This window comes from Platalea leucorodia, assembly GCF_965183815.1.
Source record: "Platalea leucorodia genome assembly, chromosome: 5".
NCBI lineage: Eukaryota > Metazoa > Chordata > Aves > Pelecaniformes > Threskiornithidae > Platalea > Platalea leucorodia.
This window is the reverse complement of record NC_138827.1, coordinates 17,267,831-17,285,082: the sequence shown is the minus strand read 5'-3', so window position 1 is coordinate 17,285,082 and position 17,252 is coordinate 17,267,831. Positions and strand designations below refer to the sequence as shown.

Here is a 17,252-nt window from a genome sequence, read left to right as displayed (position 1 = left end):
CACCCTCCAGAGCCGACACCCCCACAGCAACCTGCCAGCAAGGAGCCACGTGATGGGACAAAAACTGATTCCCCCTTGTTTGGGCAAAGCAGAAAGGGGCTTGTGGCTTCTGACCTGTCTCAGCAGGGGTTACATCCACACCCAGAATAAAAGTGGGTGCTAGGAAAAGGCAATGCTAGGAGAAAGAATAAGAAGATCTATTAAAGAAGCTTTGGGCTGCTGGCTATTCTGACTACAGAAGTACTAAAAATACACGCATTTCCGAGACCATCGGTATTTCAGAACTGCTAAAAGACTAGATTCTTCTCATAGAAATTTGAAAAAAGTTTAAAATCCATTCATATCAACTCACTCACCTTCAACAAACCTTTAAAAAAACCACACATGGGCTGAAGCAGGAAGGAAAACGCGAGGGCAGGGACGGGCAGGCAGCACGTCCTCGGTGGCAGGCAGGGACTTCTCCTGTGCCCGTCGCACGGCCCAGCTCGACGGGTAAAACACCTGGGGCCACCCTGGGACTAGGGGGGCTGTTGGTGCCCCCAAGCTGCAATTCAGCCTCCTGATCTCCCACCTCCCGCACAACGCGTGTGCCAGCGAGCGCAGCAGGCTGGAGCGAAGGGAATCAGGGACACGGACACCAAAGCTGAACTCGGCACGTTCTCCTCTCCCTTTGCTGGGCTGCATTTTAGCACCCTAGCACTGAGGGTTTGCGGATACATCCATCGCGTTCGTGGCAAAGGCAGTGTCCGTGCTGCCCTGGCTGTGCCTGAGCCCCAGGACGGGGACATAAAGCTTTGGGGTCACTCTAAGCTGGTACGTGACACACTGACTCTGCTGCTGAGGCCCAGAATTAGGAAAGGGGCATCCAGTGGCCAGATGGATGATGTGCATATTAAGAAATAAACCCATCCTAATCACTGCTAAAATCTGTCTAATCCCAGCCCCAGAAGTGAGGGAAGCCACGGCATACAGAAAGTGCAGATGTGGAGTCAGCACTGGGCTCTGTGGAGACCCACTGGGACGAAAATGGAGCATTGGGCTGGAAATGCAGAGACGTGGTTTGTGTTCACTCCAAAGCCCACTCGGCCAACCACTGCTCACACCGGGCTCGCTGCTCCTCTGTCTCCAGGCTCTTGGCTTCGCTCAGTGCCTCCTCTCCTCCGCCACCAAGCACGGCTTCCCGGCTCTCCTCCTCTTCCGCCTTCTGTATCATCTTGTCCTTCAGCTCTTGGATGGTCTCATCCAGCCGATGAGTGACATGGTGGGGCACCCAGTTGCTGTCCATTGTAGTGACGAAGGGGTCGGGGGCGCAGACCTCGATGAGCTCCTTGCTGGTGGGGATGCGCAGGTAGTAGGCGTGGAGCATCATCCTATAGGGACTGTTGTCCTTCTTGTGGCTGTAGGTGAAGTCCCCCACGATGGGGTGGCCAATGGCGCTGCAGTGAACCCGGAGCTGATGAGTCCGCCCTAGAGGGAGAGTGGGAGCGGAAGCATCAGGGACACAGGTTATCCCTGAATCCCTCCTTGAGGGCACAGTGGTGCGAAATGACAACGCACCAAATGGCATTTGTCCTCCCAGTCTGAGAACCTGAGTCTTCCGCGAGCTGAGTGCGGCTCTCAGCTCCGCTAAGCCCTTTCTAGGCTTTGTTTTTTACTATACCCCCGTGTTGCAATCAAGGCCCAGAGCTGCAAGCACAGGTCCCGTTGCAGCACCTCTGCTGCCTCTGTCTGTCCAGCCTCAGCAGCCCCCCATGCCCGCGCTGCCCCGGCCCCCAGCTCCCACCTGTCAGCGGCTGCAGCAGCACTTTGGTTACGGGGTCTCCGCTGTAGGACCCGTGCTCGAGCACGATCAGCTCTGACTGGCAAGGCTTGGGATTTTCACAGCCTGCAACAAGATCCGGAGGGGGGTCAGCTCCCCCCCCAGCGTGGCCCAGGTGGTCCGGGCAGCACAGGCAGGGCATGGGACCTGCTCACCCTCTGTCCCGTCAATGCACATCATGTGGGTCATGCCCTCGGTGGTGTTCTTCCCTATGGCGTAGCGGATCATCATTCGGCTCTGGCTGACGTGGCCCCTGACCTGCAGAGCAGAAAGCCAGTTTGCAAACCGAGCCCCAGCACTCATTCCTCACCAACACCAGGACAACAAGAAGCAGCGACCAAGCTGCAATGGTGCAAACTCAGAAGATATGTCCAGAAGCAGGACCTGGTGGGGTGGGCTTACCAGGGCGAGATAGGCTTTGGTCACCAGACGGTCTTTAAAACACTTGTAGGCACTTCCCGCTGCCGCCTTGTTGAGTGCAACGCACAGGGCCCCGCTGGTGGAGAAGTCGAGCTGGTGGCAGAACCTGGGGAGGAGATGGGAGGCAGAGGAGCACCCCTGGGCACTTGGGCAGGGTGCCCGGCTGAGGCCGGCTTGGAGGCAAGACAGACCCCAGTTCGGTCCCTGGCCGCTAACCTGAAGCCGTAGTAGGTGTCGGGGTCGGCCAGCTCGGGGAAGCGGTACTTGAGCTGGCTCTGCAGGGTCAGCGTCTCGTACCACATCTTGCTGTCGATGCGGATGTCCCAGTGCTTGTTGACCACGATGAAGTCGGAGCTCTGGTACAGGATGGACAGGTTGTCGATGGTGCCCGGCTCCATGGCCAGCGCCCTGTGGGGAGCGTGAGGGGGAATCGGGGTGAGAGGGGCGGGAAGGGCCTCCAGCCGCAGCCTGTGCGCCCCTGGGGATGGGCACAGCAGCCCAGGGGAGCGAAGGGACCCAGCGGGAGCGGGCAGGGAGGGACCCCCAGTGGGACTGGAGATGTACTGGTGCTGCAGTGGTATCGGTGTCATAGCGCACAGGTCCCAGAGCGACACCGATGTCACGCTGTACACGTCCCCCAGCCTTACCGGTGTCACAGGGCGTTACCGGTGCTGCGACTGTGCCGGTGCCACAGCAGCGCTACAGCCACAGCCGCGCTGCACAGGTCCCGCAGCCCTCCCGCTGTCCCACCGTGCAGCTCTGCCACTGTCCCGGCGTCACGCGTGGAGGCCCCGTCCCGGTGCCACGCGTGGAGGCTCCGCAGCCGCACAGTGCCGGGCCGATCCAGCCTGGCGGTGGGGCTCGGCCTCATCCCGCTGCCGCCGCCTCCCAGTCCCGCTCCCGCCGCCCTGCCCGCTGCTGGCCGGGGCCGGGCCGCGATCTCGGCGCCCCGCAGGGGACGCGCACAGCGGAGGGGACCCGGGACACAGCGGAGGGGACCCGGGACACGGCGGAGGGGACGGTACCGACCCGACCCCGGCCCCCCCGTCCCGACCTGCAGCGCCGTCCCCGGGCCGGGGCGGGCGGGGCGGCGAGCGGCTACATTGTATCCACCGGAGGCGCCGGGCCCGGGCCGCGCGTCGCGTCCAATCAGCGCCGCCGCCGCCGCGTCCAGCCGCGCGTCGCGTCCAATCAGCGCCGCCGCCGCTTCCGGCCCGTGCGCCGCGTCCAATCAGCGGCGGCTCCGCCGCGGCGCGGCGGCCGGAAGCGCGGTGCGGGCGGGCGCGGGGCGCGGTGCTGGGGCGGCCCATGGCGGGCCCCGAGGAGAGCCCCGAGGAGGACTTCTACCAGCGGTTCGCGGCCGAGCTGGAGGTGCTGGCCGAGCTGGGAGGTGGGTGCTGCTGGGGCGCCGTGCCCGGTACCGGGGGTGGCGGCGGCGGAGGGAGGGAGCGGGCGGGCAGGACCGGGTTTTGCGCGGCCGGCCGCGGAGCCGCGTGTGCCCGCCCCACCGTGGGTCCCCTCCGGTGACCGGCACCACCGTCGTGTAACACCTCTTGCAGATGACCCATCCCCACCCGCTGGTCCCAAAATCTCCCAGTTCCGAGGTAGGAGGCAGCCGCCGGAGGAGTCCGACCCCCCGGGAGACTCCGTCGTGGGCAGCGGCCCGGGGGGCACCAACCCCAGGAAGAGGGACCGGGGCTGCGTCCCGCCCGGCTCCCCGCCACCGCCCGCAGCCCGCAGTAGGTTTGGCTCAAGCTGGGTTTGTTAGAGGTTTTGCAGCCCCAATTGGGTCCCTGGGTGCTGCTGACCCCTCTCCCTGCTGCTCCCCGAGTGGTGCAGGAGAAGCAGCCAGGTCGATGATGCTTCTCCTCTTCTTCCTCATGCCCTGGTCTCTCACACAGCCCCGAAGGCGAAACGACAGCGCTTGGAAGCTGTTAAGAAGCTCAATTTTGGCACGGATGATGAGTTGGCTACTGATGGCCTCCGGGATGCTGACGCGCTTGTGCCTGGCCCAGAGGCACCTTCTCCTCCCCAGAATGCCAGGTTCGCCACCTTGAACCCCACTTTTAGCAGAGGTGAGGGAAAGGAGCATTGAACTCCACTTTTGTGGGGGGTTCAAGGCCCCTTTCCCTCGCCCCTGCTAAAGGAACCTGGTGTTCTCCAGCTCGGACCGCCTGGAGATGAGCGGCATGGCCCCGCTGCAAACCACGCCGCCCTCTGAGAAGAAGCGGGTCCTCAAGCGGCCACCCATCCTGGAGGACTACATCAACGTGACGTCCACTGAGGGCACCAGGGTCTTCATGGTCGTGAGGGATGATCCCTTCAGGACAGGAGTGGAAGTAAGGAGGGATCTGAAGGCCGGGCTTGCTTCTTTGTGACCTCCATCCAGTTCAGGAGGGGATCTTTGCTGAAACACGAAATGTTTGTGCCAAACGTCGGTGCATGTCCTCTGCTCCTTGCAGCTCCCTGATTCCCTGGGCTGGAACGCACGCAGGCCGCTCCACTTGCTGGGGGTGCCTTTCTCCTACCTCAAGGAACAAGTGGATGAAGAGGTATCACATCTTATACCGACCTTCCTGTCTTTCCCTGGATAGCCGCAGTGTTGGTTCCCGAATCCCCGCTCCCCCCAGCCCCGGGTTAGCGGGGCATCTCTGACCCCCCTCTCGCCCTCTTTGTGCTCAAGCGTCGAAGGCGTGTTCTGGAGGCATCGCAGCAGCTGACAGAGATAATAAACAGGTGAGATGCTGGGATGAAATCCCGCTCCTGTCCCTGCCACGCTGTCGGACACAGCTCCCAAGATGCTCCAGTGGGGTCCAGGTTTTGGGGACCTGTGAGCAGAGGAGCCTCTTTGCCCTGAGCATCCTCAGCTTGGGAAGTCTGAGTGTGATTCCCAGCCCTGCCCCGACTCCCTGGGTGGTTTGGGGCAAGTTAATTCTTTCTCACAGTTGCCTCGTGAGCGACACCAGTGCCGAGAGCCCAGAGCTCACCGGGGAAACGGAGCCGGCAGACGAGGAGGAGTCTGCGCTGCATTGCCTATGGGTGGACAAGTTTACTCCTCGGCGCTACATGGAGCTGCTCAGTGATGATGTGAGGTTCTAGGATAAGTGGGGGCTTGGGGTTCAGGTGGGCTTACCACTTTTATAAATCTCCTTAATGCTGTGAGGTCATGGTTTTATGGTGCTGCCTTTGCTCGCAGGGCTTTCGGAAGCGCTGGCCGGGGGGGCTCTATCCATGCTAGCCCTGTCTGGGGGCAGTCCTGCTGCGCAGAGCTCAGGGCAGGGGTTTTTCAGCTGTAGGCTGTAGACCTTCTGACAAAAGAGACTATGAAAGATAACCAAAATAAGACAAAAAAGATTGGGTGGACTTTAGCCAGGAATTGTTGGCTATTTTGATTTTTTTTTTGAATGTTAGAAGTTTTGTAGGGAGTTGGAAGTTATGGAAGAGGCTGAGAAACGCTGGGTTGAGTCGAGACAGACGAGGGACAGCAGGGATGGGGCCAATGTGACTTGTCCTCAGTTGCCCCGTGGGATGGTGGCCAAGTCGGGAAGGGAAGCCACCTTCCAAGGCTGTCGCACAGAGATGCCGGGTGGAAACCTGGGCAGCCTCTCCCGTGGCAGGGGGTGATGTGCCGTGCGCTCGAGGTCTGTCTGGGCAGACACGCTCTGCGTTGCCTCCCTGGGCTCGGCCCTTCCTCTGCACACCATGTCAGTTTTTAAGCTACGAAGGAGAGGCCATTCTCTGTCCTCGGCCAGAGCTTTTTGGGGTTCAACAGGGTTTGCTTGCTTTCTTGCCTGACACGCAGTACACGAACCGCTGCCTTCTGAAGTGGCTCAAGCTCTGGGACACGGTAGTGTTCGGGAAGGAGAAGGCTGTGAAGAAGACCAAGCCCAGCGCCGAGGCTCATCCTCCATTCAGCCAGCCCAAGGAGCAGCAGAATAAGTGGAAAACGAAGGTCCAGCTCACAGAGGAGATTCTGGAGGCTGAGCTGGACCAGCACAAGAGACCCAAATACAAGGTGAGCACCCTGCTGTGGTGGATCTTTTCTCCTGTCCCCCTCATCCCACCACCACGGTGAGGAGCAGGGTCTTCCAGTACAGATCTAGCAGAAATTGGGTTCCTTGTTTCTCCTTAGCAATTATGGGGTTTTCTCATTTCTTTTTCTGTTTTGGCTCCAGTAATGTGATAACAAGGGGAGGGGAGCAGACTTTCTCCAGCCAAATTAAGTGGGCTGGTTGAAGAAAGATGTAACAGAAGCTGGTCTTGACTTTATTTGTTTGGGGCAGACGTGACATGCCTTTGAGCGAGAGTTTCTGCATCTGGAAAAGAGCAATGATGCTCAAATGCTAAAGGAAGCAGAGACAACATACCCAGGCCAGCTAACCAGCTTCAACCTGTCCAGTGAGAGGATATAAAAAAGGGGAAACAAAAACAGATACTAACAGTATTGTTTCTCAGGAGTGTAGCTCTGGAAGGGATTTTGTTGAGCCTTTTCCATTTACTGCCCTGCAAACTTAAACATGTGCATGAGAGATGCTGCCAGGATGACTGTCGCCTCTCAGAGTTTCTGTTATATTCTCCTTCCTCTAGTGACTTTCTCTTTTCTGAGTATGTCTACAAACCAGTGCAGCAGCTCCCAAGGGTTGAAGCAGACCACTTTGCAGGCTGCAGAGCCTCGTCCCTGTGTGTGGCAGCCTTGGTCGGTGCTGGAGGAAGCCGTGCCTTGCTGCCTGATGGGCTGACGTTACCTCTTTGCTGCAGGTAGCCCTGCTCTGTGGCCCGCCTGGCTTGGGAAAGACCACGCTGGCCCATGTCATCGCGAAGCATGCGGGGTACAATGCTGTTGAGATGAATGCCAGGTGAGTCTGCGCCGGCTGCCCAGCCCTGCCTGGCCCCAGAAGCTGCCGGAGGTGGTGCTGTGCTGGAGGTGGTGCCGAGCCACAGCAGCCTGGCACCGTCTTGTCTTGCAGTGATGACCGCAGCCCCGAGGTTTTCAAAACCCGCATCGAAGCTGCCACCCAGATGAAGTCTGTGTTGGGTGCCAACGAGAAACCCAACTGCCTGATCATCGATGAGATAGATGGTGCGCCCGCGGTAAGCCCAGCCTAGATCTGGCCACCTTTTGCATTAACCGCTTAATTATTGCCCCCTTAGCAGCTCATCCCCTGCTCCATTTTAGGAGTGGTTTCTTGCCTCTGAACAGCAAGAATTCATCCCTTCTGTCCTTGGTTTTTTTTTTCCCAAGGCATCTATCAACGTGCTGCTTAACATCATCCACCGTAAGGATGGCGAGGGCGAGGCGGCGGCTGGCACGGGCCGGAGAAGGCGGCGCGAGGGCGGGCTGCTGCTAAGGCCCATCATCTGCATCTGCAACGACCAGTTAGTATCGTCTGCGTGTCTGGGGAGGGATGGAGAGCTCAGACCCCTGCCCCAAGCGAGGAGGTGGCTGTTGTTGCCTCCAGCCAAAGCCTTCCTGCGCCAAGTTATCTGCCGTCAGACCTGTGGCTTTGAAGTACCTTATGAAAAGTAAAGCTACAATATGCTTAGGTTTCCTGAACCCCCCCCCCCAGGTTTTGTATCTGCTAGGGTGACTTGTAGCTAGGTATGAACGTACGGTCGTGTTTGTGCATGCCCAAGCGTGCAGTGGTGTACAGGCAGCTGCTAAATAACCCATCTCTCTTTGAGTGGAGCATTTATGGCTGGATTTCTTCCTCTGCCAGGGTCGCTCAGAGACCCCTGTGCTTCCCTTTGCCAGGTACGTCCCTGCCCTCCGGCCGCTGCGGCAGCAATCGTTCCTGCTAAACTTCCCTCGGACGGCACCGTCCCGGCTCGCCCAGCGACTCTGCGAGGTGCGGTGCGGCCGAGGGCTCTTCTTGTCCCCCCAGCCAGCGGGCCCTCCCTGCTGACCCCCCTCTCCTGCAGATCGCTCTGCGGCAGGGCATGCGGGCGGACACAGGCGCGCTGCTGGCGCTGTGCGAGAAGACGGAGAACGACATCCGCTCCTGCATAAACACCCTGCAGGTACTGGTGTTGCCGGGAGGTTGCTGGGGGACACGGCCTTGCGTCAGCTTTTGACTTTGATCTGGGCTCAGATGGGATGGAGGGGAAGAAAACTGTCCGAGGCAAATCCCTAAAATGTCTGCCTTGTCGTCTTCTGTGTTATTTTTAACCTTGATTCCCCTCCAAAGCAAGGAAGAGCGAGCTGCCTTTGTCTCTGGCTTTCCCCAGCACCAGCTAGCTGTTGTGGGCATCCCCTCTCTCCCTGCGGTGCCTGTCCCCCCCAGCCCCTCACTTTTGTTACAGTTCTTGCACCGCCGAGGCCAGAAGGAGCTGAGCGTGCAGATGGTGCAGACGATGAAGATTGGCTTGAAGGACCAAAACAAGGGGCTCTTCTCCATCTGGCAAGAGATCTTCCAGCTCCCAAAGGTCCGAAGGTAAAAGCGGGGATTTATTGGGTCTGCTGTCTGCTTGGGGCATGCTGCTTTGTGGTATCCCCTGACCTGCTCGCAAGACCTGCAGCGGAGAAACCTGAAAGGTCCTGGAGAGCTGGTCTGCCCTGCAGCAGACCCTGCTTCATTTCAGCAGATTTGTATGTCCAGATGCTCTTTGGCTGCTCTCTTTAGTGCCCAGTAATTTGGCATCGGTGTTGCCTTCAGTCCAGTTTGCAAGGGTCCAAATATTCCTTGCTGGTCCATTCAGCGCCAGGGTACCCTGAGCTCTTCCCTTTGGGCTCCCCCCAGGCACAGGATAGGAATGGACCCCGCTTTGCCAGCCCAGCTCCTGGTGGGTGATGAGGACCTGTTGCACCTCGGGGGGACGGCTGGCTTCAACACGTCCTCCCACCGCTTCCACCACGTCCTGCACCTGGCCGTCTCCTCAGGGGAGCAGGAGAAGCTTGCCCAGGTAGAGCAGCCAAGGGGGAGAGCTGGGCAACTTCCTCTGGTGTGTTGTGCTGAAGCTGAGCTCAGTGGGATGCTCAGAATCCCAGCTGTGCTCTGATGGGACCGTCTGCCCAGCCTTAGGCCGTCTCTAATCCTGCATCCACTTCCAGGGTCTGTATGACAATTTCCTGAACATGAAACTGCGGGACTCCAGTTTCAGCTCCGTGTGCTTGGCCCTGGAGTGGCTGGGCTTCTCCGACCTGCTGAGCCGGGCTGTCCTGCATGGACAGAGCTTCCAGCTGATGCGATACCTGCCGTTCCTGCCTGTGGCTTTCCACCTGCTCTTCGCAGCCACCAGCATCCCCCGTCTTGCTTATCCCAGCAGCCAGCACGAGGCAAGTACTGGGAAGGGCGTGGTGGCAGTGTGGCTCCAGCTCTGTCACCCACGGGGACATCTGTGGTTGCAGCCGTGGCTGAACCGTCCCCGCCCTCTCCACCCAGGCCCTGGCCAAGCTGAACCACATGCAGAACCTCGTCATGTCCATGGTGTCAGGGATAACACCCAGCGCCCGCAGCCGCACGGGGCAGCAGTCTCTCGTCTTGGAGGTGCTCTGTCTGCTGCTGGACGTCATCGCCCCGAAGCTCCGACCAGTGAGTGCCCATCGGTCCCCTCTCACTGCAGTGGCAGGAGTCCTGCCCAGGCGACGTGTCCCTTCTGCAAACTGCGCCGTGAGGGCTGGGACATGTCCCATGTGCTGCATCGCCCAGGCTGAGCTATCCCGGACCTCGGTCCCAAATTCGGGGTTGGTTTGACATTGCAGCTGATGCAGAAGCCAGAGGGAAGCTGGGGACGTGGCACTGAGATACCTGACTGTTGGGTGTGCGGGGGGTGTCCTGCACCTCCTGGACCCCTGCACCCGGGGGCTGGGCTTGGTCTGAGCAGGGATTTGGGAGCCCCTTGCAGTCTCCTTCCAGCAGCTGGTTCACCTGCATGGGGGGTTGCACTGAGTGCGTTTACCCTTCAGGCCATCGGAGGGGACTGTCCCTGCTCTGTGAGGTACGTGTGTCCCTAATAGGAAACTAAACTTGCTCTGAACCTCACGGGTATTAACTGTCCTTTCTCATACAGAGACAAATGCTGTGCTCCAGGTTATTTTTATGTTTAGAAGTTATTATGGATTAGTGATGCTCTCCCCTTGCTGGGCTCCGCTCTCCTCCGCAGGTGAACACGCAGCTCTACAGCCTGAAGGAGAAGCAGCAGCTGGCAGACCTCATCAGCACCATGCTGGCCTACAACCTCACCTACCACCAGGAGCGCCTGCCCGAGGGCCAGTATGTCTACAAGCTCGACCCGTAAGTCCTGAGGGTGGGGGGAAGGCATAGGGTTCGAAAATAACAGCAGAGAGTTCAGGAAGGAGTTTGAGCCCAAAGGTATTGTGGCATCAAGTTGGTTTCTTGCAGCTAGAGCTCAGAGGTTTCTCTGGCGATGGCAGCTGGCTTGGCAGGAGCTTCCTGGCGCTGGGATGGCTGCAGGGACCTGACTTTCTCTGATGACAGCTCTGCGGGGATTATCTAGTTTTTTGCCTCATTTTTTTTTAAAGGAGGAGCCCCAGAGCCTTGTGGGTCCTTGGGGCTGCCGCTGGCTTTGCTCCAGCTGCAGCATGGTCTGGCTGCCCCCATCACCCCCTCGGGCTGAGGCCGAAGCGGGGCTGGTTTTGCTTTAATGGGATTAAAGGAAAGAAAGCAGCTGCCTTTGGCTCTCACCGGAGCTGGCAGAGGAGGGACCGAAGCTGCCAGGCGCTTGTGGCAGCAGGGGAGAGCAGGTCCACCGGCGCACGTTGCACACAGGAGGTCACTGTAGCCGTGCTTAATTTGTATATTAATAGCCGGCCATTGCTAGACTTGAGTCTCATTGTGCTTTAAGTATATACAGAGCCGTAAACGCTCCAGAGGCTTTGGTGAAATAATACAGACCCGACCACAGCTAGGAGCAATGCTAATGTCTTCCTGGTGCAAAGTTAATTACAAAAATTAGCCTCTGTTAAATCAAGCAGCTGCATCTAATTACAGTGAAGCACTTTATTATTTTTTTTTCCCGTGGAAAGGCCTGCAGGGGCTGCAAAGAGCTATCCTCTCTTGCCCTCCCTATGCTAGGCTGTGCCACCAAAATGTGCCTGTGGGGAAACTGTGGGACATTGGAGGCCATGTGACGCAAGCAGGTGCGTTGCATTGCTTTGCTTTGCTTTTTTTGTGAAGTCTGAGCTGGTTTCCAGGCCGTGCACAGCGACGACAGGGACCGCAGGGGTGTCACATCCCGGTGGCACCTGCGAGTCACGTCCCAGCATCTCTCTGGCAAACAGATTTGTTGTCAGCAATGAAACCTGTGTTTTCTCTTTAAAACTTTTTAAATTGTAGATTTGACAGCTAATTTCTAAATTATTGCAAAGCCATCTGACAGATGGCTTTGTTCCCTTTATTTTAAGGAGAATAATATTGAATGTGAATAAAACATGAAATATTTACTGCTGGCAGAGGAGCTGGCCCAGCTGGCTCCTTGGTGCTGGGGCTGTGCCTGGGCTTTTGCTGTGCTGAAACAGGCCTAACTCCAGAGCTGGTGCACCAACCCATTAAGAATAAAACTGCTCTGATTAGCCAAAATTACTGTTCATGGCCGTATCTCAGTTAAACAGCTCCCTGTGGGCACCATGGGGTTCATGCGAAGGGTCTTGGTGCCGCTCATGCCCAAGCTGTGATGTGACTGGGGCTTTTTCAGGGCAATCTGTTCAGCACAGACCCGCCTGCGATTTCCTCTTCTTGCCTTAAAACCAAGATTAAAAAGCACATAATCCCTCCTGAGTTCCCATTCAGCTGAGAGGCCCTGCAGCAACCTGGCTCCTCACGGCCAGCACTGCTTGCTGGCCATCTTCTAGCATGCCATCGCACAGGCAGACTCGGAGAGGGCAGTGTGGGGAAACTGAGGCACCGTGGCTGGGATCATACTGAGGCTGGGGGGGACAGGGCTGGGAGTGTGGCAGGTCTCTCTATGCCTGTGTCAGGCTGCAGTTTGCATAATGCTTTTTTTATTTTCAGCATTGATTTATTTTCTCTGCTTCCCCTCCTCCATGGTGCAGGAACATGGAGGACGTCTGCCGGTTCCCGGACCTGCCGGCTCGCAGGCAGCTGACCTACCAGGCCAAGCAGCTCATCGCCAGGGAGATCGAGCTGGAGAAGATGAGGAGGACAGAGGCTTTGCTGCAGGCGCGAAACCTGGGCGAGGTAGGGAGGGCTCACAGTGTCCTGTGGTTTCAGGGGGATGGTATGTCCGTCGATGGGGATAAAGTCCTTAGGGCTGGTGTGGGGACCTGGTCTTTCCAAAGCAGCCGGTGGCTTTCGCTCTGCAAATGGAAATCCAGGATTAGCCCCCTCCAATCACAGCCGTCTGCCTGCACATCTGCCTTCAGGCAGCACATCCATGCTGGGATGACGTGCCCAAAGTGCTCATCTTTTTGCAGGAATTCTGGAAAGAAATGCTTGCTGTGAGTTAAAGCTTTAAACCCTTCAACTCTCTAATGAGGGTTGCGATGAGATGGGAATTTCAGTTCATCTGGCTGCATTTTGTACGTGTCTGTGGGGCAGCTGACCTGCTCTCTCCTGCCTGCACCTTCCCTTGCTGCTTCACTTTGATCGTCCCAAAGGTCCCAAAGCCCCAGGGAGGAGCAGAGTTACTCTGCCCACTGCCGAAACCCTCTGCAGAGCAGGGGGCAGGAGGCAGGAGAAGGTGGAAACAGGCAAATGTGGAGGCTGAGAAACGGCTTGGGTGTAGCTGGTGCCTGCCCTGCCCTGGTGCCACGGGGATAATTAATCCCTGAGAGCCCCTTCTTACAGCAGAAGGGCTTTCTTGGGGACGCGTGGGGCAAAGAGATGCTGCAACAACATCTCTGAAGGCTCCTTGTTTACACAGTGCCGACTGTGAAGTCCCAGGGAAAGGTGCTGCAAACAAGCACGTGCCTGAGGCGCTGCCGGGGCTAATCCCGCGTGCTGCAGTGGGATAGAAAGTGATGAAAAAACACTTGCCAAGTCGTTTAGATATTGTAATCAAACCCAGCAGCAAATAGAGGGGGTGTGCGGGATGGGTGAGAAGGCACCATCCTGCCCTCAGGCTGTGCATCAATCACCTGGGGGGGATGCCCAAACCTTGAGCTCAGTAGGCACCAAGGGGACCCTCGCTCAGGGCTCTCCTCCCTGCAGGAGCCCGGGAATGGCCTCGGTGAGGGGGGGGAGCAAGCGGACACGGAGCCGGTGGTGCCCCCGAACCACCAGCAGCGCCTGGAGCACATCATCCGGAGGGCAGCGGTGGAGGACAAGGTGAGGGAGACTGCAATTTCTACCTAATTTCCTACCAGCACAGACCTTTGCTGCTGGAGACTGGCTGTCTCCATTGGTATTTATTTATTTTTAGTACAGTTTCTTTTAATAGAATATAGTTTGGCACCACGTGTCCCATAATTGCATCGCTGGGTTTATAGCATGGGGATGAATTAGATCTGGGTGACAATTATGTCCATGCTCCATGAAGCTTTCAGGGGTGGGGAAGGAAAGAGATGTTAAAATAGCTGAATTTTGGCTCAGTGGAAGCTGCGGGGTTGGTGAGAGAGCTGCTCGACGGGTGGGAAGGTACACACACAGCTCGGGGGCTGTGGGGACATCAGCAGGTGAGCCAGGCTGGTCCCACCCCAGGCATCCTGATAGTGGCCAAGAGGAGCAAGAGGTGGTCCCCTGCTACCACCCCTCTCCACGGGCTCAGCTTGGAGACCTTGGCCATCCATAAAACCCCGCTTTAGCATGATGAACCCTAAGGTTTGTCTTTCACGCCCGATTTTGAATGCAGTTTGCATTTTACCGAGGCTGCTGGCCCTTTCTGCAGGATTTGCATCCGGCTCCTGCTCGGCAGCTTCTTCCTGTGCCGGATGCTTGAAGAGGGAAGGCGGCTGGCGCAGCGCTGAGCGTGAGGTGATGGCCCCATGCAAGAGCCCCAGCAAGGGGCTCCTCTGAACTGCCTTAGGCACTGTCTGGGGCTGACTTAGCTTAAAATGGGGCAGAGCTGAGTGGCGTCGCTGAGCTCTGGCCTTGCACCGAGCTGCCAGAGAGAAACTGGGTTTGCTTTTGGCTGTTTCCAAATGTGAGCTGTAAATGCAGGCACTGACAGAGCCGCACTCACCTTCTGTGTTTTGCTTTTCACAGCCTGAGACGGACTTCTTTGGGCGGCCGCTTCGGCGGCAGCAGGTGGCCACGGCCCCGGGTAGGTGGCAGAGGGATGGGGTGGCCACGGGTGCTGCCGGGGGTCCCTGCATTCACAGTGCCTGGACCCCCAGAGGTGCCCAAAGAGGGACTCTCTCCCTAAGCACTGTGCCCCAGGGGACATCAGCGGGGTGGGGAGGGGATATTGAGCGAACTGACCCTGATGCAGCAGGCAGGGGGGTGCCTGCAGGCAGGTCGGTGGATTCTGGCAGCATCCAAAGGGCCAACAAATGCAGTGAGCTGGGGAGGACGGTTGTGGGTGCTGTAAGTGTTTGCAGGATCCGGGACATGGGAGCATCAGCTCTGCCCTTGCAAACCCCTCAATGCCTGGCGGCAGCTCCCCAGCCCCCACCCTCCCTGTGCAGCCTGGGTGCAGGTTATAACTTTAAGGTTAAGAGTTTCTGCAAGTTTTTGACATCGATCTTCCCCCCTGCAGCCCCTCAGGCCTCCAAGGAAGAGTCAATCGAGAGCCTGATGGGAAAGGCCGTAGGGAAGAGCGACGTCTGGTTCCGGTTTAACGAAGGGGTTTCCAATGCTGTCAGGAGGAATGTCTACATTAAGGACCTGCTCTAGTAGGGCAGAGATGAAGCCCAGGAAATTATGTAGATGGAACTGAAGGGATAAGCTGATTTGACTTTCTAACCCATGGATGGGGGGGTGTGCATGATCTTCGTTTGTTGCTTTTTTTTTAGTACCCACTTGTTTTGTTTAAAATAAATAAAATATGTATATAAAAAATGATCATGAAGTATTGTTCTGTTTATTTCATTTATAAACCCTTAGTTGTCATATGTTGCCTGTTTTGCTGGAAAATTATATCCTACAATATACAAAAGAATATTTAAAATCACTGAAAATGTTTTATAAAAGTTTTCTTCCTTTACAAGTTCAAATATCTGCCATCTTGATGGCAATGGTGGCAGAGGTGAGTGGAGGTCTGTGGCTGGAAACTGCAGCCTAACCCAGCAGAAACCTTTGCTGCTCATGTCCCCGCACACTGCCCACCCCCTATGTTTTCCCCGTCCCCCTTGTATAAAAAAGAAACACTTCTACAGCTAAAAATAATAAGACAAGATGAGGGTAGGGTTTTTGTTCAGGTAGTCATATTAGGAAGCTAGCTAATAAAAAAGTACATTCATTGTGGGGGAGCACGGGGTGGCGGGAGCTGACGCGGGCCGGGGGCTGACCCCTCAGAGGATGGTGCATTTGCCTTTCTCCACCCAGGGGTTGTTTTTCATCAGCTCCGGGTTGAGGAAGGGGTCTTCGGGAATGCCATCCTCGATCCACTTCACAAACCTGCAGAGAGGGGAGCGGAGGGGTGGGCATAGGCCCTGCCCAGAGCCAGTTTGCGTTGCACCGAAGCATTTTGCAAATGTGTCACTGCCACCCTCCGCGAGGGATGCTGGATGCTGGACGCAGGGCAGGGGCTGTGCAGCAGTGTCTGTGCAGCAGCAAAATGGGGGGAGCTGGGGGGGGAAGCAGCAGTGCCTGGGCTAAATCCAGCTCTGGTGGGGAGCGATGCTGGGATGCACCCTGCTCTGGCAGGCAGGGATGTCGGGGTGCACCCCGCTCTGGTGGCAGCGTGCATGAGCTGTGCCAGTGCATGAGCCCCCGTCGTCCACCTGGTTTTTAAGATGGGGAGCTAAACACAAGACAAGTTTATAAAAAGCCTGTTGTCACCAGCGTCTGTAGCTGTCCGCGTGCTGCCGGTGTAGGGATGGCCTTTGCGCTGTGTTTCAAAACTTCTTTGATAAAGTTGCTCTTTTTCTGCTCCCCTTTCTAAGGGGCCAGCGAGCGATGGGGCCACAGGCTGGGTTAACTGGGGGGCTGTTCCAAAGCCCTCTGCAGAGAGGAGCAGTGAGGTACAAACCAGGGAGGGGAAATATAGCTTTCCATGACTTTGTTTTCCAGGTTTAAATCTTTTGAGCGCGGGGAGGGGTGGGTCTGCACACTCATCTAGCTGAGCCCAGAGCACTGGGGGGGGTCCTGGGGGGCACCCGGGTGTCAGGGGGTCCCACGGCTGCTGCCACATCCCAGCCACCACTGGAGCTTGGGCAGCCGGCAAGGAGGCAGCACAGGGGGATTTGTGGACGGGAGCACGGGGGCTTTGCAAGCACCAGCACTGGGGCTAGTGCGGTTTCTGCCACTGGGGCTTGGAGGGCTTGAGGAACTGTGAGGGGACTTAAAAAAAAAAAAAAAAATAATCTCTAAACCCGCCTTGTTTTGGGAGCCCCCAGGTGATTTGAAGGGGGACATTGGTGCTGGCCGCGGGGGTGGAGAAGGGCTGGACTCTGCTCCTGGCTGTGCAAAGCCATGTCCTGCTGCTGGTCTGGTCTGGGGGGCATGCGGAGGGGAGGGTGGGCACCCACTCACTCGGGTATTGTCTTGGAAGACATCTCCCGCTTGTAGGCCAGCTGGTACTTCAGGCTTTCCACCTCCTTCTTCCACTGCGGGAGGTCCCACTCGTCCATGGTGGCAGCCGGGGGCTCTGCGGGGCTGCAAACGAGGACATTGGTGCTGTTTCCCACAGCCGCATCCTGCCCCGGCTCCCCCATAGCTCTGCACCCCGAAAGCAGGGTCTCCCAGGATGGGGACAGCACCCTGCCACACTCCAGGGGTGGTTTCCAGCCCCATGGTGGAGCAGCCTGTGGCTCTAGGAGCTTTTGGGGTTGTTTTTGTAAGGCAAAGGCTGCACTTACCTGCAGGGTGCGAGGCTAGCCTGGCACAGGGTGGGTGCCTGGTGCTGCCTTCTTGTAGCCATGCTGTGCCCGCAGGCACATGCAAAACCCAAGGACCTGGCCAGATTTGACTGCAATTTGGATGGTGGTATTGCTTGG

At 57.5% G+C, this 17,252-nt stretch overlaps 3 protein-coding genes across 7 annotated transcripts; 1 reads left to right on the top strand and 2 right to left on the bottom strand.

Moving 5' to 3' along the window:
- On the bottom strand, positions 1 to 3,370 carry RPUSD1 (RNA pseudouridine synthase domain containing 1). Of its 3 annotated transcripts, none has more exons than XM_082312511.1 (6): positions 3,294 to 3,370; positions 2,456 to 2,647; positions 2,222 to 2,345; positions 1,975 to 2,077; positions 1,784 to 1,885; positions 1 to 1,467 (listed from the first exon to the last, which is right to left on the bottom strand). In XM_082312511.1, the coding sequence occupies exons 2-6, from the start codon at positions 2,635 to 2,637 to the stop codon at positions 1,067 to 1,069; spliced, it is 912 nt and encodes a 303-aa protein (XP_082168637.1). In that variant the 5' UTR covers positions 2,638 to 2,647; positions 3,294 to 3,370; the 3' UTR covers positions 1 to 1,066. The 3 variants fall into 3 exon arrangements, with proteins under 3 accessions (XP_082168637.1, XP_082168638.1, XP_082168636.1); XM_082312512.1 differs by having other exon boundaries at positions 2,456 to 2,595; positions 3,294 to 3,332; XM_082312510.1 differs by lacking the exon at positions 3,294 to 3,370 and adding an exon at positions 2,887 to 3,258.
- Positions 3,371 to 3,512: 142 nt separating this feature from the next.
- CHTF18 (chromosome transmission fidelity factor 18) lies at positions 3,513 to 15,107 on the top strand. Of its 3 annotated transcripts, none has more exons than XM_082312495.1 (22): positions 3,513 to 3,629; positions 3,799 to 3,978; positions 4,141 to 4,282; positions 4,404 to 4,578; positions 4,702 to 4,791; positions 4,923 to 4,975; positions 5,185 to 5,326; positions 6,042 to 6,254; positions 6,998 to 7,095; positions 7,207 to 7,330; positions 7,482 to 7,615; positions 7,992 to 8,085; positions 8,159 to 8,257; positions 8,540 to 8,670; positions 8,977 to 9,139; positions 9,288 to 9,512; positions 9,619 to 9,768; positions 10,340 to 10,470; positions 12,249 to 12,393; positions 13,366 to 13,482; positions 14,359 to 14,416; positions 14,852 to 15,107. In XM_082312495.1, the coding sequence occupies exons 1-22, from the start codon at positions 3,548 to 3,550 to the stop codon at positions 14,986 to 14,988; spliced, it is 2,883 nt and encodes a 960-aa protein (XP_082168621.1). In that variant the 5' UTR covers positions 3,513 to 3,547; the 3' UTR covers positions 14,989 to 15,107. The 3 variants fall into 3 exon arrangements, with proteins under 3 accessions (XP_082168621.1, XP_082168623.1, XP_082168622.1); XM_082312496.1 differs by having other exon boundaries at positions 3,521 to 3,629; positions 3,799 to 3,982; XM_082312497.1 differs by lacking the exon at positions 3,799 to 3,978.
- Positions 15,108 to 15,605: 498 nt separating this feature from the next.
- GNG13 (G protein subunit gamma 13) lies at positions 15,606 to 16,886 on the bottom strand (the record flags this gene model as incomplete). Its single annotated transcript, XM_082312465.1, has 2 exons — positions 15,606 to 15,711; positions 16,789 to 16,886. 2 exons carry the CDS (start codon positions 16,884 to 16,886, stop codon positions 15,606 to 15,608), a joined length of 204 nt encoding a protein of 67 aa, XP_082168591.1.
- Positions 16,887 to 17,252: the final 366 nt, after the last annotated feature.